Raw genomic sequence first — 25,127 nt, forward strand, 5'->3', positions numbered from 1 at the left:
GTACTGCGCACACAAAATCTCATTATGGGACACATGTCTGAAAATATTTAAAAGGTGTTTAGTATCCACATTACTTTGATAAACGATGACAGTCTTTGTGATGAGTTTTAGTGTGCCAAGTGCCTCATTTGTCAACTGTTATTTTCACAAATGACAACAAACAAAATGCATATATTATGTTACCAAATTCCTGCACTCGTGCAACAAGATTAAAACCGAGCCTATAGTGTTTGACGGAGAACTAAACAAGTTGTCATTGAGTCACTGCCACTAAAAAAAGCTCGATCGCAAGATCAAACAGGCAATTCACTTCTTTCCAACTAAAAAAATAAAAAACATGGACAAGTAGGTTTAATATATCCTTTAATTTTATTTAACAAAATTTCAGTAAAAACTCTTAGTAAGTACAAATTTCCCTGTCAGTAGTGTTTCTCCAGCTGGCGTCCCGACTATATTAAATCCACAAAAAAGAAATCAGTCAATCTGTTGAAGCAATGTGTCAATCAGACTTTTGACATCAAATTGGAAATAGTTACAGACACACAAGCTCTTCTTTTCGGTTAAAACTGACACGTGTTGTTATTCTGGCGAAGCAAAGTACGCAATCCTTTTCCCATAAAATATAAAAGAATAAAATGTGAGAAACCACTGATAAAATGAAGCATCTCGTTTAACAACATTTGCTCTCCTCAATGTAAAGGCGTGTCTCCTGCCCCATTTGTTCTCTGCGGGTGTGGCAAACTCGAGCACTGCGTGTCTGACACTTTGGGGTTACAGTGGTAGAAAGCTGACGCTGTATTGTCAAAAGTGACTCTTCTTTTAAAGGCCTTGAAAAGAACGATGCGCAGGTTCACACTGTCCCACCTGCGGCAGTGTTGTCAACAAAAATGCAATCTATGTGATGTTCACAAAATGAAATCTCTTTGGCATAGATTACCCACCCGGAAGCAGAAACGCACACACAAACGCACACTTTAACTTCTATGCACACGTACACGCATTCTTTTTCCAGCGTGTGTAAATGATCCTCAGCAATGTTAGGATATAAAACATATGTAAGCCCTGTTAAGATTAGGAGTCCCGTACTCATTGATAATTGCATATATTACACATAAAAGGAATCAAGATCTTTGTTCCATTGTAGCCCGCCGGCCCACTTTTGGAAAGTTCTCCTCTCTGGCATCTGTTGGAAAGGAAACAAAAGGACCTTAAAAAGTAGGCAAGAAAATATTTGGGGAGGTTATTTATGATGAATGAAACATTTTTCAGTCATCTTCAAAATGCAGTGAATGAAAATATTAATGAGTAGATGTCTTTAATCTGAAAGATCAAATGTGTTACTATGACAAAGGTTCCTGAACCCCCTTGCTGTAAAAATTCTTTTTTGGTCATTGGGAAATATTAGGTGAACTGACTATCAATGCTGGTAGGGATTGTTTAAAGGGGACATGATTCAAAATTCCTTTTACAGAAATTGTTTGTATAGTTGAGGGCTGAGGCCTGACCACATAAAGTGAATCTTTTGTTTTGTGCATTATTTGCCATTTGTCAAATTTACATATTAACACCGCCACGCAAATTTTCTCTGCCCATTTTGGCTGAAAGATCCGCCGTTTTCAAGGGCTGATTCAAAGCCAGTAAGTAAGCAGAGCTGCGGTGTTAGCACAGGTTAGTGCTAGCTAACAGTATTGGCTTCTGATAACCAGCACATAATGTTGTAAAAAGCATACTGTTACGGCAAGTCGGCAACATTCGCTGCATGCGCCACAGGCACAGATCCACTACATTAATTGATATAGTGGAATTCAGAGGTTTGGTGAGGAAGTGCCGCCTCCATGAGTGAAAATAAAATAACGCTTTGAACGGACGCTAGCCGTTTTTCTTCACTATCTGCCGTACCCGCTCGCCTCGGACCACCGCCCCAGCTCCACATTTGACACAAATTCTCCCTTTTTCAGATTTTTGGGGGAACCAATTGACCTTAAATCTCGAAAAATGTCACCTATTGCTTTTTTGTGCTATTTCTGAATTACCCTGTGATGCTACCGCATGTCTCCAAAGTCCAGTCTATTAGAAAAGTAGTGTTTTGGCGCAATCCTGCCTCATAAAAAAAAAGAGTGCTTTGAGACCATTTTATGGCATGTATAGGCAATTACAAACCTTTTCGTAGGGTATCAATTACTCACTTTTTTTCCGTTATTCTCAACAGGGCTCAGGCCTCACTATTCGTGGGTGATTACCGTAATCTCAACCAGGGTGATACGAGTGGATGTTAAGTATGCTGTGATTTTTTTTTTATCCATTGTGTATTTTGACCAATAAATGTTGGACCTTTCATTAAGACCCGTGTACCATTTTAAATTTTACAAACAGTTGCATAATATGTCTAATCTAGTGAATGTTGTTGTGTTTAATTCCTTGTGTTGCTTATGTGCGAAGAGACGATTTATTATGGAACTGATATGCTCGGTACACGTGCGCTGTTGTATAATGAATGACAAGTACATTTATGGCATGCGGTGCAGTTACATTCGTGTTTCTGCGGTGCGCTGACCTTTAGTAAGGCTCAAACTGCTGTTGTCTGTCGTAGACCATGTTGGTGGCGTAATCGTCATGCATCAAGTTGGTGTCCACGGTGTCCATGGGAATGTCGCCTGCGTAGCCGCCAAAGTTTTGAAAAGGAGCGTCCAGCTCTGCAAAGACATGAGCACATTTTCCATCTTGATATTGACACCAGCTGCTGCTGTTGTTTTTGCGAGGGTGGAAGAAAAAAAGTTTCTGATGTGCGGTTACAGGGGGGGGAAGAGAGAAAACGGAGTATGTATTTGATATGCTTGATATACAGCTTAAGGACCATGTACTAGTATGCTCTTTTTGTCTCACTAGTGAGACAATTCAGCGCACTAATAGACCAGCTGACTTACTATGAATGTTTCTTCCACTACTCTATGACATTTCTGGACACTAGTGGAAAAACATGACGAGTATACACACAGTCATTCTACTTGTGCGCTGAATTGTCTTACTAGTGAGAACTAAGACTGAACATTACTAGTATGTGGACCTTAAAGTAAGCTGCATATCAAGGGTATCAAATCATGCCGTTTTCTAGCATGGTGCTAGAAAGTCCCCCAAAAAAGGAAAAAAAAAATGGTGGCTGATTGAAGACGGAACAAGTAAATGTGTAAATCCAGAGTGAGCTTCCGACTAATCAGATGCAGAATTGACATTTGGGGGCTGTGTGTTTCCTGGAAGATGGCTCCGTGTGTGACTGTATGTTGATGATGATCTTGCGGTTAATGCTGAGCAATGTGTTGTGTGCGCACATTCCGGTCACATGTCCTCACCATCTTGGTAGGGTGCTTCCATGGTGACACTGTTGTGGGCCTGCAGAAAGGTCAGACAAGGTAAGCTAAGACCGCTCGGCATGTACAGTCTGTAAGTCGGCGTGCCGCACGCTCACCATCTCCCAGGCGACGGGGTCGTGCTTGAACATGGAGTGTGTGAGCTCCCTGGAAACTCTCTTCTTGTGCTCGGCGCTCTTATCCTCGGAGATGCGGAAGAGGACAGCGGCAGCGTATGTGGCTGAGGAGGAAATCAAAAGAGTACGGTAGCGGTTCACGGTCACCGTACGGTCTTGTTGGGAACGCTAAAGTTACTGTTAAGGAGACTTCAATGAGGCGGCCCGCTGCATCTGCTTTATCGCTATTTTCAGTAGCTATTTTCATGACCGAGTCAATACAAGCTGTCTCAACCTAGTAGCAACATGGTTCCTGTAATGGCAACAAAACCCATATTGGACTGCATCCAGTATGTGCTCTCTTTGATGAGTCAGTAATTAAAAACTAAAAGGTAAAGGCATCTTAGTTTGAAACCAACAAAAGAGTACAGAGCGTGCTGTCAAGTGTCCTACCGATGCCCTCGTTGTCTGAGTGCAGCAGCTCCATCAGCGGAGAAGACGCTCCCTCGCCATCGATGGCCTCAGCTGATTGTTTGTCCAGCGCCAGTTCGCAGAGAACGCCCGCCGCCACACGCTTCACATTGTCTACTGGCGAGTAGAGGAGCTGGCAAGGGCGAGGAGATTTTAGAATGAGAAAAAAAGCAGCCCGGCAAAACAAAAGAAGGCAGTGAAAAAAAAAACCCAAAAAGTGTTTGGCTTCTGGTACCTGAACAAAAAGAGGAATGGTCTGCAGGTTGGCGATCTCTGCTCTGTTGACAGGATCCCTGGCCAGGATGTGCAGAGCTCCTGTACAGCCTTCCACTATCTCCTCCATCCTCACTCCATCCTGACAACACACGTGACAAGAGATGAACATGTATGTTCGGATGAATATTCATGCGCGGCCGCTAAAAGCTGTCGGATCATGCACCTGGTATGTCTGCTGGTTGGTCGAGCCGTGTTTCTGGGCATCCTGGTGGGCTTTGAGCAACAGGTTGACCAGGCGGGGGATGGCGCCCGCGTCCCTCAGCGGGGCCTGATTGTCCGGGCACAGGGCCAGGTTACGGATCAGGCCCACCACAGCCTTCAAGACAGGAAAACAAAGAAACAAGTCACACCACTGCTCACTGTGGGAAAACAAAGGCCCAAATGTACTTGCGGGTATACTTTTTGGGGGTTTATATAATATTCGATATTATCTTCAGTGGTACCTTAACTCATTCACTGTTTGTCTTTTCACAGTCCAGCCACTCAATCCCAGGAACTTATTTATATATTTTTTCAAACGTAGGGTAAAAGGGTGTCTGAAAATGTCTGGCAGTGAATGAGTTAAAGGGGAAGTCAACCCAAACATCTTTTTTTCAAGAATATGTTCTCTGCAGGCCCACTAGGCATACCAAACAAGGCATACTGATTAATATTGCAATCCACCTGTTTATAGCCCTCTTAGAGGGCGGCCATTTTGTCACTTCTGTCGACTGAAAATGACATCACAGTTGCTCAGGGCTCAGGTAACGACCAATCACAGCTCATCTTCAGAAAACAGGTCAGCCGTGATGTGTCGTTACCTGAGGGTGTGTGATGTCATTTTCAGTCGACAGAAGTGACAAAATGGCCGCCCCCCGAGATGGCTAAAAACGGCTGGATTTTGCTGCTTAACTCATATTCAACAAACGCAATATTAACCAGAATGCCGAGTTTCAACTAGTGGGCCTGCTGGCAACATATTCTTGAAAAAAATATGTTTGGGTTGACTTGCGTTTTAACAAGATTTGTTCTTTGAGCAAACTCTTGACTTAGGCACAAGTCACTTTGCCGGCGCAAATGACTCTCTATCATTCCGCTGCTCGCGCTACCTTAATAACTGGCCAGTAGTAGGGCTGGTTGAGGAGCTTGACGATGGCCGGGATGCCGTAGTGCCTCCTCACTGCGTTCTGTGCCACCTCAGCCTGCTGGTGGCGTGACGTCAGGTGGCGCAAAGCGCAAATGGCGGGCTCGGTCACGTCCTCTTTCTCGCCGGCGCGCAGGATGGCGTGGATCAGCGCCTCGATGCCGTTGCTCTGGGTGACCAGAGTTTTATTGTAGGCGTTGTTGCATGTGAGATTAGACAAGATCCCGGTGGCACAGGTGAGCATGTTGATGTCATCTGAGCTCAGCAGGTTGACCAACACCTGCAGCAGGCTGTCCATTCCCTCCTGAAACACGTCAGAGAGATATATTGTCACGTGAAAAACAACAAGAAATGATTCATATCTGATTGTAGGGGTTCTTGGGACTCGTCTTATCTGCCACCCCTCAAATGCAAGTCCTCAATTCATAATCTCAAATTGTACTTATCGAGGGATCTGAGCTGTGCCATGCCTCCGTGGGGCCCAAAGCAAAATTTTTTTGGGGGCCCTCTATTTCTGCCAATAATATTGATTACACTGGTCAACAGCAAATTTTAATCAGAGCTTTATATGTACTTAAAAGTATTTTTACACTGATTAAAAATATATATATATCCTTTTTTTTTCGAGCAAATCAGCTTGTTGAGATTTTTTTTTTAAGTTTGGCCTATAAAAGCTTGTGCAATAATACTTTACCATGTGTTTTAATTCATAGATCTGATGTTTCTGAAAATTATTCTGCCTGTTGCTGAACCTAAACATTAATTAATAAATATAGGTTGTATGTTATTCCAAGTAATAAAAGCACACTGGGAGAGTGAATAATGAGACCTAAAAAGCTGTACAAGAACAGAGTTTTAGATAAAAAGATAATACAATAAAATATACATTTAACTTTTGGATTGCTCAGTTCTTCCTCCAAAAATAAAATAATAATAAAAAAAAAAATACGACTCCAGTCTTGTCTGACTGTTAATTGTTCGTGGGGGGCCCCATCGTGGTGGCGGGGCCCTCGGGGCCCTGAGAAGGTGCTTAGTTCACTTGTGCCTCGGCCGTGCTCTGTCAGGGGGAACATTAGTCTACAAGAGAAAACACACCTGCTTGGTGGCAGCATCAGACAGGTTCCTGAGTGTCCAGAGGCAATTCTGCATCAGACGCTGGCTGCTGCCAGTCAGGTGTTTACCCAGAGCCTGCATCCCACCTGGAGCAGGGAACCGACACAGACATGGATCAGCTCACAAGCACACCATCTCATAAAATGTGCTGTCGTGTAACCTTGCGGTTCATGAGAAGCCATTATCCACGTCTCCATTAACAAAGAGTCGCCACACCTGCATAACTGGCTTATGCTCACAGGTGTGTGTGTGCGTGTGTGTGTGTACACTGAAAAGACATTTCTCACACACCAGCCTCTACAATGGCAGGCTTGTTACTGGGGCACACGGACAGGACTTTGAGGACACGGCTTGTGGTCCACAGCAGCTTTTCGTAGTTGTAGTTCCTCATGATGTGAACAAGACCCTCGGGACCCCCGTTGGCAAGGATGATGAGCTGTGACAAAGACATATTAAACATATAGACGGACAGATAAATAGATGTCTGGATGGATAGAAAGGAATATGCGAAGAGGTGTATATTTAGTAAATAAAACTTCACTTCACACTCTTAAACGCCAACGCTGTTTGAAGGGGAAGTCAAGTCAAGCTTTTTCAAGAATATGTTTTACGCAGGCCCACTAGTTGAAACAAGGCATTCTGATAAATATCGCGTTGGTGGAATTAAGAGTTTATCCACCCGTTTTGAGCCATCTCTGGGGGCGGCCATTTTGTCACTTCTGTCGACTGAAAATGACATCCCAGTTGCTCAGGGCTTAGGTAATGACCAATCACAGCTCACCTGTTTTCTGAAGCTGAGCCGTGATTGGTCGTTACCTGAGCCCTGAGCGGTTGTGATGTCATATTCAGTCGACAAAAGTGACAAAATGGTCGCCTCCTGAGAAGGCTAAAAACAGGCAGATTTTGCTGCATAACTCATATTCCACAAATGCAATATTAATGAGAATGTTTTGTTTCAACTAGTGGGCCTGCTGGGAACATATTCTTGAATAAAATATGTTGGCGTTGACTTCCCTCTTAAAGGAATGCAGTGTGTACACTTTGAACAAAGCTGTGACCTGTCCAAGCATGCAGAGTAATTTCACATTACACATTTGATTCTATAAACCACACCTAAACCTGACTGAACCTGTATTGTGTACAGACGCCACACCCAAATCAACGCATGCATACACGCACCACAAAGTACGGCGCTCGACAGATGTTAAGTGTATACTTGCTTTTGTACAATGCGGACAGTCCGCCGTGACGCCCACACGCACATAAACGCACCTTGCTCTCCTGATTGCCGTAGGACAGCAGCTGCAGACAGTCGGTAGTGATGGCCAAAAACTTGGGGTTGCTTTTCTTCAGAAGGGGGACCATCCTCTGCAGGCCGTCAGCCAAGCGGACAGCCATTTTGGCTCCCTCCTGGTGCAGGAGCAGGTTGTGCAGGGTGGTGATGGCATAGAAGAGCACCGATTCCATGGGAGAGCTGAGGGACATCGCAGAGGGATGGGATAAAGTACCAGGAAGGAACAACTGCCCTACACATGTCGAGTGTAATTAAGCCTCGAAGCCTCTGTGATAAATAGAAATCAAAGTATACATTGGAGCGGTAAAAACATCGTGAGAAGCTAGTGTCCCATCACCCCGCTCGGAAATAAACATCGTCCGACCACTCTAGGGTGCAAGGAAAGTTCTTACATTGCATGTGTTACGGACGTTTACTCAAACTTTGGAACAGCAACGCTTCAAACAACAGGAAAAGGCTGGGCTGCTCCACTCATGGTGTCACATGTCATCAGCCTGCCGGTGCAAGTGCACATGAAGGCCATGCGGCGAGTACCTGAGCATGCGGACAAGCGCAGGGATGCCGCCAGACTTGAAAATGGAGAGCAGGCCCTCCCTTTTGTGCGAGAGATTGTGGAGGATGCTGGCCGTGGCCCTGGCCGTCTCCATGTCGTTGGTGTTCTGCATGGCTCGCACCACAGCAGACACCACCTGAGGCGACTGCATCAGCGCGTGGCGGGACGCCTCCTTGCGTGTTAGCTGGTTGACAATCTGCGCTGCCTTGCTGACCACCACCTGATGGAAAGAGCATTAGTCCCATTGGTTGACATGAGAGTGAAAGAGAATGCAAAAGTGTCCAGCAACCCTTCAATACAGAATACAGGGCGGCCATCTTGAAATGGTGGACCGCCTTCCGGGTCTGGACCGAGTCACATCCGAGCGGATATCGAAGTTATTGCCGTTCTTTGTTTTTAAATCCCTTTTAAGAGTGTGTTTCAAAAGCACTTTGTAGTTGTGTGTTTTTGGGAATGCATTTCTTGATGTTCATACATTGTTGCCCTTTATAGTCGGGATCAAAATACTTCCTTCAATGGCAGATTATTCATTTCTTCCTGATAAACAAATTACGGTACTTTTGCAAACCACCAATGTGGTGAAAAGAAAAAGGAAAACTTTTGTTTTGCTGTTGTTTGACAGGTTGTCTATACAGTTTAGAGGTTGTGGAGTTTGCATATTCTCGCCATGCCTGAGTGGCTTCTCTCCAGGTACTCCAGTTTCTTTGTGTACCAAATCAATTTTTGCAGTAAATTGAAATTACATCAATATGTTTCAGTTTTGTGAGGGGGGGAATGTAAAGACAAACTGCTTTTAGAAAGTATTATCACTGTACTGGTACTTAGCGACAAGCTGAAAGTGAAACTGTACAGTAGTGCTGCTGTATTGTGCCTTAAAAGGGGAACTAAAGCTAAAATGTCAAACCTTTAAATGGCCTCACCCCACCATGCCACTCTGAGCTCCTCCACCCCTTTTAACACCTTCCTGGTTCCTCCAGTAGGTCAGGCTGCTGGTGTTGCTAAGCACAGGCTCAGAGGCCGTTGCCGGCCCCTCCATTTGGAATGACCTTCCGGGAAACGTTAGGCAAGCCCCTTCTCTGTCCATCTTTGAACCTCATCTTAAAACACATTTTTATTCTTTGGCTTTCAAACCAGCAGAAGACTCTGCATTGTTTTAATGTTTTATGGTGTTTACTGTTTTAGTGTTATGAATTGATTGTTTTCACTCTCTTTGTTATTGTATGACTACGTTTGACTCCATGTACAGCACTTTGTATGCAGCAGTGGTTGTTTGAAGTGCTCTATAAATAAATTTGAGTTGAGTTGAGAAAAGATTTTACAGCAAAATACATTATATGCCAGCACTAGGAAAAACCTGTACAATTCACAACAGATTGTAAAAAGCGATTGATTTTCTCATTTGATTTCCGTGTACATCAAGGCTGAGATGGAAAACAGGCAGCAGTCATTAGAGGAAGCGTTGCCAAGTGTAAAAGCATTGCACATCAACTTTTTCATGCGAATGAGATCCGCAAAAAAGGTTCCACATCAGCTCACAACGCGGTGAGTACATGTAGACAATGACATTTATGATTATGGTTTATTGTGGAGCTTGTGATAACATTGAATATGTAACTTGTTGCTGCTGAATATTTACCTTGTGTATGGTTTTCTTAGTACGGTAAATGAAATGTGCAAGAATTGGCCAACGCACGTCTGTCCCATTCAATAAGCGCTTGAAAGTTAATCAGTGACCTGACTGTCCTTGTCCACATAAGAGGAATTTACAATACTCTAAAGAGGAAGTCAACCCCCAAACAATCTTTGTAACGTGTTATATGTGCCTTCACTAGTCTAAACACGGCATTGTGATAAATATTGCCTTTGTGGAACATGAGTGAAGCAGCAAAATCCTACCATTTTTAGCCATCTCAGGGGGCGGCCATTTTGTCACTTTCTTTTGATTGAAGATGACATCACAACTGCTCAGGCCTCAGGTAACGACCATTAGCAGAGCCCTGAGCAACTGTGATGTCATTTTCAGTTAACAGCAAGTGGCAAACTGGCCACTCCCTTAGATAAACAAAAACGGGTGGATTTTACTGCTTAACTCATATCCCACAAAGGCAATATTTATCAGAATGCCATGTTTAGACTTGTGGGCCTGCTTAGAACATAATCTTGTAAAGGAAATTTGGGGGTTGAGTTCCCCTTTAACTGCAAAACTTCTTTTTCAATTCAGGAAATCATGTTGAGATTCGGTAATACAGAATTTGAGCAGAAAATGTCAAATACACTTGGCCAATAATATGTACCTGATCTTCATCATTGAGCAGTTTGGTGAGCTCAGGCACAGCACGTGTGGCGAGCTCCGCGTCATCTTGGTAGTTGATCAGATGAACGATTGCTGCCTTAAGCATCTGGGAGGGCTCCGCCAACCGCTGGACGTTGGTCAACTGGGACGGATCTGTTTGGGTCGTCGTCAAGATGGTCGTGCTGTCCTCCAGCGTCTCGGGGAACATGGCGGCCCGCACCCGCTGGCCTCTGGTCAGCACGTACTGCGAGTCTGGAAACGAATGACGGCGCTCATCGCGTCAATAGCCAAGAGGCCGCACCAGACGGTTGGACCTTTTCGTGTCATACCCGGCGGTTCTGTTGTGACAGTGGTGGTCATGGTGTACTGCTTGGAGGTGGTTAAGTCGCCGTCGTCATCTCGGACAGTGTTGGCTCCAGACTGGATCCCCGAGTCATATGCGTATCTCGTCTCCTGCCACTCCGTCACCTTCGCGACCCCGCCATCGAGCTCACCCACTGTCACACACACACACACACACACACACAGGCAGGAGGCCCCCAATGTCAGACCAAAGTGTTCTATTGTGGCTTCCATCATTTGGAAATGTCATTATTTTTGTGCTTCTCCATTATGTTGCAATTCAATCAACCACAAAATGACATTTGATCAAATCAGCTTTTATTCTTAGGTTCTATTAACCCTTCCAAGCACAATGGTCACTACAGTGGACAGCTATTTAAAAGTTGTTTTCGCCTATATTAATTAATTAAAAAAATCTTTATATTACAAATCATATCATCAAATCATAATTCATCAAAGTGTTAAGTAGCTAAATGAATGATAACATGACTTGGATGGCGCATCATGATCGCCATCAATATTTGATATGGATCCTCATCAAAGAATTGTACTGATGGGAAGACACAAACATGAATGAAACATTGGAGACGCGCAAAAGATGGGGATAATAATTAAAAATGAGACTTACATTGCATGGACATCCTTGCCTCCTGTAGTCAAAAACCTGAAGGAAAAAAAAAAAACAGACCAGGAATATCAGACATGAAGTACTTGTTCTGCATGAATGACGGCACACTTCATCTTATTTGTGTCGCGAGCACACAAGTCTCCCTTTTTTTTTTTTTTTTTTTTTCAAACAACAGTGCATTGAAAAATGTGTCCACCCCTTCAGCTAACAAGAGCAAATCATGAGGGAGTAAGAGAGAAGTCAGAGAGACTGAGATTAGACGCTTCTGCAAATTAGGAATGCTAGCTGGCCCTGCTGACCTCTCACCTCGGGCCTACGCCCAAAAAGTTGTGGGAGCAGAGCAGCCGATTGCTGACACATCGCAAACTGAAACCTGTCCTACTGGTTTCGCGTCAGCGTGTGTACATGTGTGCATGTGAATAGACAGTAAGTGAAATGTGTAATGTGATTGTGAATGTCGCACCCAAGCTTGTCTCTCCAACGTCTGCAACTTACTCTTTAGAAACCACTGACTGATAAACAGAAATAACTCACCAGACAACAAGAGATCAGACATCACTGGGATTTTTGGAAATGCGAAAAGTGTGTTTTATCCGCATTCCAGATGACGTAACAGACATTTGTCAGAGCATGTCTGATGTAAAGACTTCCCGTCTTCACGAATCACCTTTTTCCAGATCAAAACGTCTTGCTTGTAGCAGCGCACAACAACAGTCTAGCTAATAAGCTAATTCTTTCCATCCTACTGTTTTATTTAATCACATAAAAGAAGACTTTCTTCGTCTGGCCAAAAAGTAGCAGGCCTCAAGGAATGTTTTCCTCCTGCCCATTTCTGCAGCTGTGACATTATCCACCACAGAATCTTTGCTCATCACAGAAACATCTGCATTTTTAATAGCACTCTGCCTCAGACATTGGACTGATAACGCAGCCACTGTGCCGTTTTCGTCTTTGACTCTTGAGCATTGCATGTTAGCGCGTACAAAGAATAAAGTCGTTGCTTAAACAGACACAAAAAAGACTTCACACGTTGGATGTCTTCTCAAGACTTCTGAGAAGTCACAAAACTACACTGAAATGCTTCTTACAATTTCTAAATCAAATAAAATACCACCACTTCGCATACAATACATCTGTGAACAAATTCATACTGAATCAATATTTGGTTGGAGTGTGTAGGTCTACTGTACAAACACGAGCCAAGTTAGCATTTTGCCCATATTTGAGGTAATGATGCCATATTTTTTTCCAATCAAAATTTACGTGGGTTTCAAAGTACTCCACGCAGAGGGTCGTAATAATTCAACTTGTTATCGTTTGGAAAGAAAGCTACTTGTTTTCTCTCTGTGGACTCCTGTTGCCTGGAGCAGCATCTCAGCAGTTGTGTGGAGCTGCAGATCCTGCCTAACCAGGCTTCTTGACTACTTGCACCAACATGCTACATGACTCATGTGAGTATAAATCACTTGTACTGGGTGTGGCCTCTTGCCCATTAAGTGGTAACTGACCAAAGTCTGTTTATCAACCCAGAGATATGCATCCACAGAAACATTTTACTGATAAACCGCAATGGAAACAACACAAGTTTCCTGGCGCTTAGTTTTTTTTTTTTTTTTTTTCCCAGGGCGAGTCAGTGGGTTCAGTGAAATGCTGTGACACACCCGCATATCACCTCGGTAACCAAAACTCTGCATGGCCAGTGGTCCACGGTGGAGATTTTATCTGCTGACCCATCTGGTGGCAAAAAAACGGCTTGCTTTGCTTGCATGTGGATAAGGGGGGGGGGGGGGGGGAGTTGCTCTCATTTGCTACCCACAGTGATCCAAGCTAAAAAACAAGAGTAACATAATAATAAAATCAAAGTTCAAGTTCACTCTCATGTACTTCTGACTGGACTTTGCTCTCTTCCAGTTAATCAGTGATCTCATTTCATGCTGAGTGTATATTGCTCCATCAACACAATTACAGCAAATGCATAATTGCACAATAATACACAAAGCGACATGCTTTACTAAGAAGGAAAACTCCCACTGCCTTGTTGAGCAATGTCCTCCATGTACAGCACAAGATGAGGGGCTTCTCTGGAGTGGAACGCAAAAGCGGGGCAGATGGGAAGTGGAAGCTGCAGGTGAACAAGTTGCAACAGAAACGCTTGGCTTACGTCGCTCAGCGGGGCTGCTAAAACGCTACCGTGACATTCCACACAGACATAACACATTTGGACTGTGCGCTGCTCATGTCCTTCACCCTCGTCAAACCTGGCTTCCTAAAATTAATCTCGACGGCTTGCTCAATCATTTTTGAAGGCACTTGAGTAACAATGGAAATGCTCATGATGTGCTTAATCATGACAAACTTAGTGCTTTGCCTTTCACTCAGGCATGCTAGACAGGGAGTGTCTCCCCGCTCCCCAGTGGTGACAAGCTCTCAATAGGGGTGTGGCATCAGCGTGTGGGGGTGTACGCGTGGAATGATTGGGAATAATACACCTAAAAGCTGACTGGAAGGCCTCACTCAAGCGCCGGCAATTTATCCGTTAAAGTCTCTCAGAAAACAAAACGTGTGTACGTATTTCCACACTGAGTGTACTTATTAAAAGGCATTCCAGTGAGCCAGATTTGGACTTTGCTGGTCTAAGCGCTTCTTTCTGTCACAGCAGGAATGAATCAGCTCGAGCAGGAGGCCCAGGGGGTTGGAGCATTCATATGCTGCTTCCACTTCAGAGTGGATCCCAACATACATACTGCAATGATTTGCTAGTCACACTCCTACAAGTTTTGGCAAGAATGGGCTAAAATGACATGGCATTTGAACATTACCGTCTCTTCTCTTCATGCTTTTTCTCAGCATGATTTTTAAAATAAATATCATGTTAAACATACTGGGAGGGAGGTATATTGTATATTATTTATTTGAGAAAGAAACTGGTGTCATGCCAAATATGTTACTGGAACAGTTTTGATTTAGCTTAGCATAACAAAAGTATCATTTGGTTTCTTTTCAAATACAACTAAGTATAACAGGTAGCCACCATTTTGGGGGCAATCGAGCCACATTTGATAGTAAATGTTAGGACGGATGATCGAACAAAAAAAAACAACAACAATCTAGTTCAAAACAGCACAAGTCTTCCTTTGAGATTTTGATTGCATACACAAAGATTCGTGTTCATGAGGACCTGCAAAAAGCAACATTGAAATACAAAATGTTTTAACATGCATGCGTGGCTCCAGTCAATAAAGAAACCCGCATTAACGTGGCATTTCAAATTCCCGTTGTAGGCTTCTAGGTGGGTTCAGAATGGCATCAGAGGTTGCTGATTTTGTTTTCGATATGAAGCATGCCCATACTTAGCACTGCATGCACATCTGCTTCGTTTGTACAGAATACCTTCCATTTTCATTTAATTGTGTTGTTTCAGTTTCACTTTCATTTTGAAATGTTTACATTTTCAGGCTTGAAAATATTGCGTATGGCTTTTCTCTGATCACAACAACAACAGCAAACCACACTAATAAGTCGCCTTGTTTGGTTTTGATTTTTAACAGGCTTTCTAATGTCATGTTTAGACTGACATGCAAATAAAGCAGATTATGTTACCAGGAATCTGTAATGCTCGCACCATCTGCACGAAAACAGATCAAGTATTAGACAGATCGTCTGGCTCCACAAACACGCCACTCCTGACCCATTCGGGAGCCCACATGCACACCCCTGACATACAACCCAAAAATCTCTTACAGTTTCCAAGATGACTTGAACGCAACACCACACACTCACACGGTCCAGTCCTCTTGACACAGCAGACTGACTATCTGCACATCAGCTCTCTAGGGAGGCTACATCTTTACACACCACAAAACATCCTTCAGTCCCAAAGCCACATGCCCGAGTCAAGCGCAACAGCAGCTTCAGCAATATAACGGACCGAGAGAGGGTTAACTGGATAGATGTTTGTTAACAATCAATATGGGAGGATGTGAAGTGATGCACAGCTAATGGATTCATTGTGGCGGGTGACAGGAAGTGGTCGAAATGACCTAACACCAGTGCGGGATCCAAGAGGAGACATTTAACAGAAAAAAGCTGCACTTTAGCAAATGTTGATCGACACAAAACTTTGGAGACACGCTTATGGGCGAATCATGTGATGGCCGTGTTTCACAATGGCTGGCCTTAATTTTTGAAAAACACTGTTTGAGAGAGTTTTGCTAACTATAACAGACACATGATGGAAACCAGAAGACAGCAAGAGCGAGACGCCAAGAGCGCGGGGAAAGAATGGAAAATGACACTCTGATGGACGATTGTGCAACGCACAAATTAAATGCGTCTAAAAGTGGCAGGCAGAGCAACACTCGCTCCCCTTCGCTGGCTGATCTGAAAGCATTCCCAACAACACACTCAAGCACACCAGTGAAAAAAGTAAGCTGTCCTTTCTGTCAGTTCATTCACTGTGCCACTGAAACTTGGTTGACTGACTGTGGCCAACAGAAGCGGTTTGGCGGCTGGAAAATAGCGTGAAGGGCAATCTATTGTGAATCAAAGGAAATGCGAGTTGTCTCGGAGGAGGGGCCCCATGTGTTGTGCAGTCTCAGATTACATGAGGTTGATAAAGAAGGACAGAAATGGCGAGAAGGACGGCATTTGGCTTCATTTGCACGGCTCACGCGAGGGCTCCCGAAACAGTCACATAATGTACTGTACATATCCGAGGGCTACTGCCGTGTTCCACTTTGTTCCCAAGTTTGCGTTAGCAAAAAAGCCACAAGACTGCTTTTCCGTGTGTTCCCACCACAGCCACATTTCCACAAAGTTCAGTTGAGTTGGCCGCATGGACGACATGTTGGCGACATGAGGTAAATCCTGAGTAGACTTGCCTTTTCACAGATGAGTGATTACAGCAACTAGAAGCAGTGCCTTCGTAATCCTCAGCATGATCTAAATGGCACTTAATCGTCTTCTTTTTTGTTGCACGTTTTCTTTCCTTTATAATCACTTTGTTCCGCTGCACAACTGTCTGTTGATTAATCAACAGGCGACTGTGCCTCAACCATACCACTGTGACTGGAACCCCAATAAATTTATACTGAAAAGTCCATGTCAGTCATTTTGGGAGCCTTCAAATAGCAAAGAAATAAAATGCCAGCCACAGCAAATCGTACAATTTGCTGGAACGGAGTGAAACAGACTAAGCACTGCTGATTGTTTCATGAGATAGATGATCCAGATTTGTGTTTGTTTTGTGCTCACTAGAGTTGAGAGTTAGGTAGCTTGGTGAGGGATGCAAAGACGTGCCATGATGGAGAGATGCCATCTTGCCTTCCTGACACTGCTGACACATCCACTCAGGCACCACTTCTCTAATGACTGCCCAACCTAGTCTGACTGTCTGACTGACTAGTCTGAAGCAAAACAAAACTGCCAGAGCCTAAAATGCCAGAATTTACCTGAACATTGCTGCAAATGTGCGCGCTGTCACATGGCCTACAATCAGATTTTTCAACTTTTGAACATTCAGCGCTCCAGTTTCCACCGCCGGCTGTCAGCCACTCCCTTTCAACTCTTTCAAGTATATCAGACACTCCACTTTGAACCCAGAAATACGTATAACGCCCTCCCCTTTCTTAAAGCTACAATACACGTATCTCCCTTGTGGGACACAAAGGAGAATTCTTTTATCTCTTTGAAGTTGCGTAAAACTAACTGTGCCCATGACATCCAAGGTAGCAGACATGTCAGCCATGTGGAAATACTTGAAGGTAAACATGGATGACAACGCTTTGAGCCAACCGCAAGTTCTTCTCTACGCACTGGATGTCAAATTCCGCTCCGTGAGTTGCAGCGGGCGGCTGTTGACCAAGCACAGAGGTTCTTGAGCCTTCATTTATCACTTTGTTAGCTGGAAAGCTGACAACTCAGCTGTGATGTTGCAAGATTTTCTTCTGTATCAGGAAGTCATCAAATGACTAAATTCCACAACATAACACCAAACCTCAATTTTGCACAGTGCATTGTTGATCTCTCCACTTGCAGAATTTTAAGATGAAGAGGATTTCTGTGCAATGTTCCATCATGTCCCACCCCACCAATTGTTTGGCTACAGGTCGGAAGGAAAAGAGGAGGAACAAAGTATTTGATTGAACACAGAGCGTTACTGTGTTAAAGAATGGAAAAGAGTAGCAGTATTGTCCCAGTACTGCTGTCAGAGTGAAAAACAACCTGGGATTCAAGTGTCTCTATTGGTTGCAAGCAAAGAAGCAGAAACGTCTGTGCTCACAAGCCAAGTGCGGTGGCCAAAGGAAGCCATGTATGGGAACCGCACGCACACGCACGTTGAGCTCAAACCAGCACTGTTGTGCATCAGTGTGTGGCTGCACACTGAGGCCATCTGACAGATGATGAATTTTTCAGGGAGAACACAATCTCAATAGAGCCGGACGGGGTTGTCCGCCAGAACAGGGTGAAAGTGGAATGGCAGCTTCAAGAATGCAACGCTGGTGTCCAGTTCAGTTCAGCTGATAAGTACAAAGCTTACTCAAAACCACAGCAGCAAATCAATTCAACATAAACAGTTTAGAAAGGTTTATCCAACATATTGAAAAGAAACCAAAAAATGTTGTTGTTAAAAACTACGAGTCACGAGTCGGACATTCAAACTCAGCAGTGATACTACTGTATGTTTGTTTAGATGTAAAGCCAGCTTTACATTTGCGATGCTGGTGCGTTTTCATATTTCTTATCCAACCAGGACGGACGGTGTCCCTTTATTTCAAAACCACGCCCTAGTGCTCCCCTCTCTCCCCAATTAGGAGATGAGGAGGAGCAGAAGCAAACGACAAGAACAAAGGGGCCAAGTAAATGAAATCCGAAAATATATAATACATGCAAAAGATTTAGCATCAAGTTTACTCGCTCCGGCTTGGATACACGACTCGGGATGACAGCAATGCTAACGTATTCATGAAGAAAGCAGCAGAGGTGGATATTTCTGGCATGTCAGCCTGATGGCCCCCCGGGAGTTTGGACAGAGCTTTTGCTTAAGGCGGAAGCGAACACAAATATTTTTTTCAAGAATATCTTCCCAATCATCATCACCATCACCAATGTGATGTCATTTTCAGTCGGCAGAATACAAAATGGCCGCCCCCAGAGATGGCTAAATTCGAGTGGATTAACTTATTCCACAAACGCAATATTTATCAGAATGCCTTGTTTCAACTAGTGGGCCTCCATAGAACATATTCTTGGAAAGGCAGAATTAAGCGAAACTAATTCACTTTACAGACATGGCAATTAATTTTAGATTCAATTATATCACTGGAAATCGTGAGGTATGCTGTACATTTGTTTTGGGAGCTGGAAATTGGCGGATGGAAATATCATTTTAATCCACAGGAATTCCTCCCGCTGTATCCTACACTTTGACGGCGGTAAAAACCACCTGCAGCCAAGTCAGGCCTGGAAGTCGTCCAGAAACTTTATCTCTCTGCGTTCCTGCTCTGTGGGAACAGCAGAGCACATAGGCAAGGTGATATGCAAACACACAACAGGCCACGCGACATGTACGCTGGGCTGCAACTGAGCCCGTGGAACGTACTCACTCACGCACGATTATTGTGCACCGACAAGGGAGGGGGGGAAGACACTGAAGCCACAGGAAAATGCATTATTCCAAGCAAACAAAGAGGTTGCGCTATAGGCCGTATAGTAATCCCCTTTGCAAAGTGTAGTCCTATTTATAAATGCAAGGATCTCCTGGCCCCTTGCTCTGCTAATGTAGGACAGTATGAGGGAATTAAGCAGGAGGGGAGAGATTATCACTGTACCGCCACAGCTGTATCTGTGAAATCTAAAGCAAGTCACCCCCTACTGCGCTGCCAGCACCCATCTACCCCCCACCCCGATCTTCCTCTTTTGAGGGCAGACGGGTGTAGCTTTCAGACCGGGGGCTCGTCTGCTGCTGCACTACTCGGCCAAGGGTTGGCTTACAGGAGAGACACGGCGTACTACTGACACCCCAACTCTTCATCCAGACATGTTTTCAACAACCTGAACTGGACAAGCAAAGAAATGGACTCCATTAAAAACACTTACTTAGTGATGGTGTCGCTTGCAGATACTGCGAACAAAAGGACAACAGTAAAGCGTGGCTTGTGTTTCACGCCACTAAAGATGATGTGATTTGATAAAACTAGTATAAAATCTCATTAGACGGCAGACCTAGCCAGAGTTTACTATAACAGATGTAAAAAGTTGGATGCCACATGACTTAATCGCATCGAAAAAGGCGGATGAGATGAAAGTAATTTTCGGCTCGATGCTGATTTCAGTGGAATTACTCTTGAAGCTAAATGAAAGGAATGTGTGCTCCCATGGCCACCGCTAAGCAGGATTGGAAAAATGTTTTCTTGTCAAGCCTGGAGCAACAATATCAAGGCCAGTTTGGCAGCAGCGCGAGACGTTTGGGTGGGTAGGACTTGTAGTAAGACCATTTAGGGGATGATTCATTATCTAGTGTCAGGTATTACTGATGTGTCACGCTCCTGATATGGAATTAGCTGTTGAGGTCAAATGTGGGGGGCGGGTTGATTTAGAGGCTCCCATTATTTTGAAAACAAATTAATCTCCAGACTATTGTTCGTAATATGTCTCGTCTCAGTGGTTAAAATGACCATCACATTTTCCATACAACTGCTCGCGCTCTTCTTTCTCCGCTGCCCCACTCGCTTGCCATACGGTGCATTCACGATCCTCGGAAACATCACAACACAGCAAAACACAAATCCGACCACAACACAGATAACCCAATTCGTTACAATATGCTGTTGAGCATTCAAAGATTTCAATGCCTAAAAAATGTATACAATTTCATAAAAACTTTTTAAAGTTACTGTATTTTTTCATTATAAAAAGAGTTTTAGTATAGTTAGCAATAATTGTAACTGTTATTGTATGTATTTTTTTTAATCACAAAAAGTGTATACATGTACTGTAATGACAACTTGTGTTTAACGTGAATACTTAGGTGTGTCATAGACTTTTGCTGATGAGTGTTTAAAGATTTCATTGTCTTAATAATTTACAAAATCAAGAGATCTTTATTGTTAGTGTATTTTTTATTCTGGTGTAATTTCTTAGAATATCACCCAAACGGTTCGCTATTACTTATTTTTTCTAAAAAATGTATCATTTACTTGTCATCTTTTCAAAAAATACACATTTTTAAAAAAAATCATTTTTTTTGTACCGAAAATATACCGAGCCGTTCCAAAAACCCGAACCAAAATGTGATTTAGCGTACCATTACACTCCTAATATATATATATATATGTTTATATATTTACCCTTACTTCTGTACAGAATGTATATATACACACATATACATATACATATATATATATATATACATATACATATATATATATATATATATATATATATATACACACACACATACATACATACATACATACATACATACATATATATATATATATATATATATATATATATATATATATATATATATATATATATATATGCACACACACACATATATATATACACACACATATATATATATATATATATATATATATATATATATATATATATATGTATATATATATATTTATCATTGTTTCATGAAACATGAAAAGTTCAAGTGTTGTAATCTGATTTATTAACTTGTGTATGAATAAATAGAGTTCACTCAGCCCTTGGTTCGCAGGAGATTGTTGTCATACTCTACTTGGTGTTATGGATGTTACATGGACACCAAACACTGAGCGCTGAAGTACAAAATTATTTTTCAATTTATTATTTTTACACATGACAGCTTCACTACATTCAAACAAAGATGTTCAATTGAAAAAATGGTACAAATTACCAGAACTATCAATAGTGATTTGTGACTAATAAATCTCAAAAGTTTCAGTTTCTAAACAGTGTATGGTCTCTTCAGTGTGGAACTCGATTAAACGGTATTGTGATGTAATTTCATTCTACCAGTTTATTGCTAACAACTGTTTTTGAAACTGATGCGTTTTAAGAGTTAAAGTGCTCTTGTTTACATGGGGGGTGTCAGCATGCCACAAACCACAAGTAGTCACAGTGGCTATTATTCACTGCTCAAACTAATTTCACACACAAGTAACAGCACAAACCTCAGTCAACTTGTTTTTGTTCTGCATGATCTATACAATATTGGAAACAGTAAAATCTGGTGATTGATTTTAAAGGGAAAAATATTTACTCTCAAACTTGCCAGGGGTGGACCACCATTTCTGAGAACAACGTATAATTAAAATGTATTTAACATTACTCAATGTTCATTTGCCTTTATTTTAGCATAAGCCTAACCTATAGACCAAAATCTTTAGGCATAATAAGTCTGATATTACTGATTGTAGTACAAATGTATTCATTTCTTGAGGACCTTGAAAAAAGTATCACACATTAAATCGTAATTATCAATAATGTTATTTCAACAAACCATTACTTCAGCCTGTTGTTGACATTGACAGGTACAGTGTGTACTCTTCTGTAAACTATATTTGTAGTTAAACCAGTCCACAAAATGGAACCCCACTCCTATGTAACATTACAATAGTTATATACTATTTGATATTACTATGTTGCCCCACCCCCAATTTTTGCGTTTACTGTTTTTTCTCTGTCTTTGTCCTTTCAACCCTCGTTCTCTCCGATTGCATTTCCCCGAAAATACCAACCACATTACAGAAATACTACTTGGTAATACTAACTATATAGGGAGTACAACAAACTCACATGCTGCACAGACAAAAATGTTCAGGCGTAAAAAGGCATTCCGAGCCACTATTCTACACGACGAAGTAGCAAGATAGGTACAAAAAAGGAGTATTGAAACATTCGCATAAGAAAGGATTACATGAAATAGCTTCCACTTATTCACCTGCCACACGCGCACGCGCACACAGTGAACTTTGCGAGCGCTAACCATGGTGCGACTTTATTGACAAGTGACGTCAACTCACAATCGATACTGAGCCGAAACACACAAAAAAAATCAACAGAGATAAGTCTGGAACACGGTGACCGGGAGAAAACAATGGTAAAGTGTCGATGACTGCAGCTCAAATTGTAGCCAGTGCGAGCCATGCGGAAATGAACGGAGGGCTTCAGAAGCATAAAGCTTCATTTGAAATGTTCAACACGTCGAAATGCATTGTTCCAACAGACGTACGAGTAGTTATATATCAAGTCGTTTCGAGGTGCCCATTCACAGAAACAGTGAAAAACAAGGCAAGGAAGCACAGTAGGAGAATGGTTAATTTGGCGATCGAAACTCACCTGTTGAGTTTTACAGACGAGCGTTGGAGATTATTCCAAGGAAGGCTTGCTTTTCCGTCAGGACGGCACACTGTCTTGTATTCTCCGCAACTTTCCGCCACTTTCTTTCTTTCCTTCTTCCCCGCAGCACTGCTGTTGGAAGGCAACGTCCTCACTCTCACTCACTTCAACGCACAAGAGAGACCAAGCGGCGGCGTCACCTCCAAGCAGACTCCGCCCCCTTCACAGCGACCCCACCCTGCCTGCCACAAGACTGCTGCTCGCGCAATGTACGTATTGCGCCGCCTTCATTGTTGACTGGAACTGTTGTATAGGAGTGTGTTACCTCGGTAAAACAATACTGGCTTCCACGTCATTTAATGTTTATTACACCCACATTATCCATTCATCCATTTTCTATACCGCTTATCCTCACAAGGGAGTACTGGAGCCTATCCTGGCTGCCTTCGGGCAGTAGGCGGGGGACACCCTGAACTAGTTGCACAACCACATTATATATTTTAAAAATTATTTAAATATAACTTCATTTTTGTGACGTGACTGGGCACATACGATTATTATGATGTATTATTGTATTTCAGCAGATTGCAGTAACTTCTACGTTATGTTGTTTTGCTCACGGAGGACCTATTTTTAAGTCTTGATTATCCTGTCATCTTGCAGCAAATCTGTCCACTGTCTACTGATTCCCCGCCCACCTCAGTTAGTGAGCGAGGTGAATATGTTTTTTTTTTCCAGGTTTATAATTGACAGTACAAATGAATTCTTACTTGTACGTGTTAAGTGACTCTAGCACTTGCCACTAGTGTTTCGCTTTACAACAGAAACAACGCACGCAGACGTAGTGCTGACACGGCGTGTGATGCACAAGTAGTGTGCTCATCATAACCACACCTCGATGGAGTACCAACGAAACCAGACAAGCAGAGTGAGTCACCACGGTCGGGAAAGGAATTACTCATTTGATTCATGGTGATACCATCGATTTTTATCGTGTGTATATTGCCGTATAGTGCGTTTCTCGTGTTTGGCTATACGGCAAGCCATTTGCACATTTATTCCACATCCTTGATATCAGACATCACTTTGTTTGGTGCAACAAACATTTTAAGGGTCAATGTGACCTACTATTGTGTTATTTAAAAATAAATGGGCAACAACAAAAAAGATTGTATGAATGAAACATTGAGTCGTCATTTCAGCCCTGTGTGTCACTAGTAGGTCAACATATTTAATATACAGTTGTGGAGATGCAGTAAAGAAGAGAAGAGGGTAAATCATGGTTTTTTTTTTACTCTCCACAACAACTAATAAAATTGAATGCTCTCTTGCAACCCTTTCATGTCTATCTCTTTGATACCAGAATCACGTCAGCTCCCTCTCCTCCTTTAAAGGTACAGGTTCCCTTGTGTGTCACCATACGATGTAAATAAATAAAAAGACAGTAACAACGCAATTCTAAAATTCTCTGTGTGTGTTTTCTCAAGTTTTACACTTTTACATAATCCCTTACAAAATAGCAAAATGCATAAAATTGAAATATTACTTTTGCTGTTGTACATGCTCGGCGGGCTGGATTATAGTACAGAATGGGGTTTATACACTCGTACAAAATTAGTGGTACTCCTCTCTTAATGAAATAAAAAACAACAATCTGCCAAAAGAACTAATAAATAAAAATATTTATACAAATTACCAATAAAAATCGGACTTCATTACCAATGAAAATCAACTTGTCGTTGTACAGAATTATTTTACAAAAACCTGACTTGATTTGACTTGAAACAGGCCTGGACAAAAACTATTGTACCCTTAGAAAAGATTGAAAATAATTTGACCATAGGAGGGACATTTTCAACCATTGTAACCTCTAATATGCATCACGGGTGTCTTCAAACTTGTAGTCAGTCAGTTTGCTCATTTAAAGGGTGACAAGTGGTCACTGTGTTGTTTGGTGACATGGTGTGTACCACACTAAACATGGACCAGAGGAAGTGAAGGAGCGAGTTGTCTCAGGAGATTAGTAAGAAAAATATAGACAAGCATGTTTAAGGTAAAGATTATCAGATCATCTCAAGACGCTTGATGTTCCTGTGACTACAGTTGCACATATTCAGTAGTTTAAGATCCATAGGACTAAAGCCAACCTCCTTAGATGTGGCCACATGAGGAAAACTGATGACAAGTCATAGATGGATAATACGAATGGTAACAAAAGAGCCCACAACAACATCCAA

At 42.5% G+C, this 25,127-nt stretch overlaps 2 protein-coding genes across 2 annotated transcripts in view; one reads left to right on the forward strand and one right to left on the reverse strand.

The window, feature by feature from the left end:
• Positions 1–346: 346 nt before the first annotated feature.
• Positions 347–23,079, reverse strand: jupa (junction plakoglobin a). The gene is made up of 16 exons (XM_086033381.1): positions 22,891–23,079; positions 11,554–11,589; positions 10,913–11,080; positions 10,585–10,835; positions 8,272–8,510; positions 7,716–7,917; positions 6,735–6,879; positions 6,426–6,529; positions 5,296–5,634; positions 4,371–4,523; positions 4,167–4,286; positions 3,914–4,064; positions 3,464–3,585; positions 3,348–3,387; positions 2,555–2,693; positions 347–1,183 (listed from the first exon to the last, which is right to left on the reverse strand). Exons 2-15 carry the CDS (start codon positions 11,564–11,566, stop codon positions 2,557–2,559), a joined length of 2,184 nt encoding a protein of 727 aa, XP_085889507.1. The 5' UTR covers positions 11,567–11,589; positions 22,891–23,079; the 3' UTR covers positions 347–1,183; positions 2,555–2,556.
• The window catches only part of hap1 (huntingtin associated protein 1), a 37,608-nt gene continuing 35,241 nt past the window's right edge, over positions 22,761–25,127 (forward strand). Inside the window, exons 1-2 of the mRNA XM_086032792.1 lie at positions 22,761–22,779; positions 23,018–23,159. Of these exons, the coding sequence (XP_085888918.1) occupies positions 22,761–22,779; positions 23,018–23,159 (161 nt within the window). The remainder of the gene's footprint in view (positions 22,780–23,017; positions 23,160–25,127) is intronic.

Source organism: Filicampus tigris, chromosome 6 (assembly GCF_054856515.1).
Source record: "Filicampus tigris isolate MCC_2025a chromosome 6, RoL_Ftig_1.0, whole genome shotgun sequence".
Taxonomy (NCBI): Eukaryota; Metazoa; Chordata; class Actinopteri; order Syngnathiformes; family Syngnathidae; genus Filicampus; species Filicampus tigris.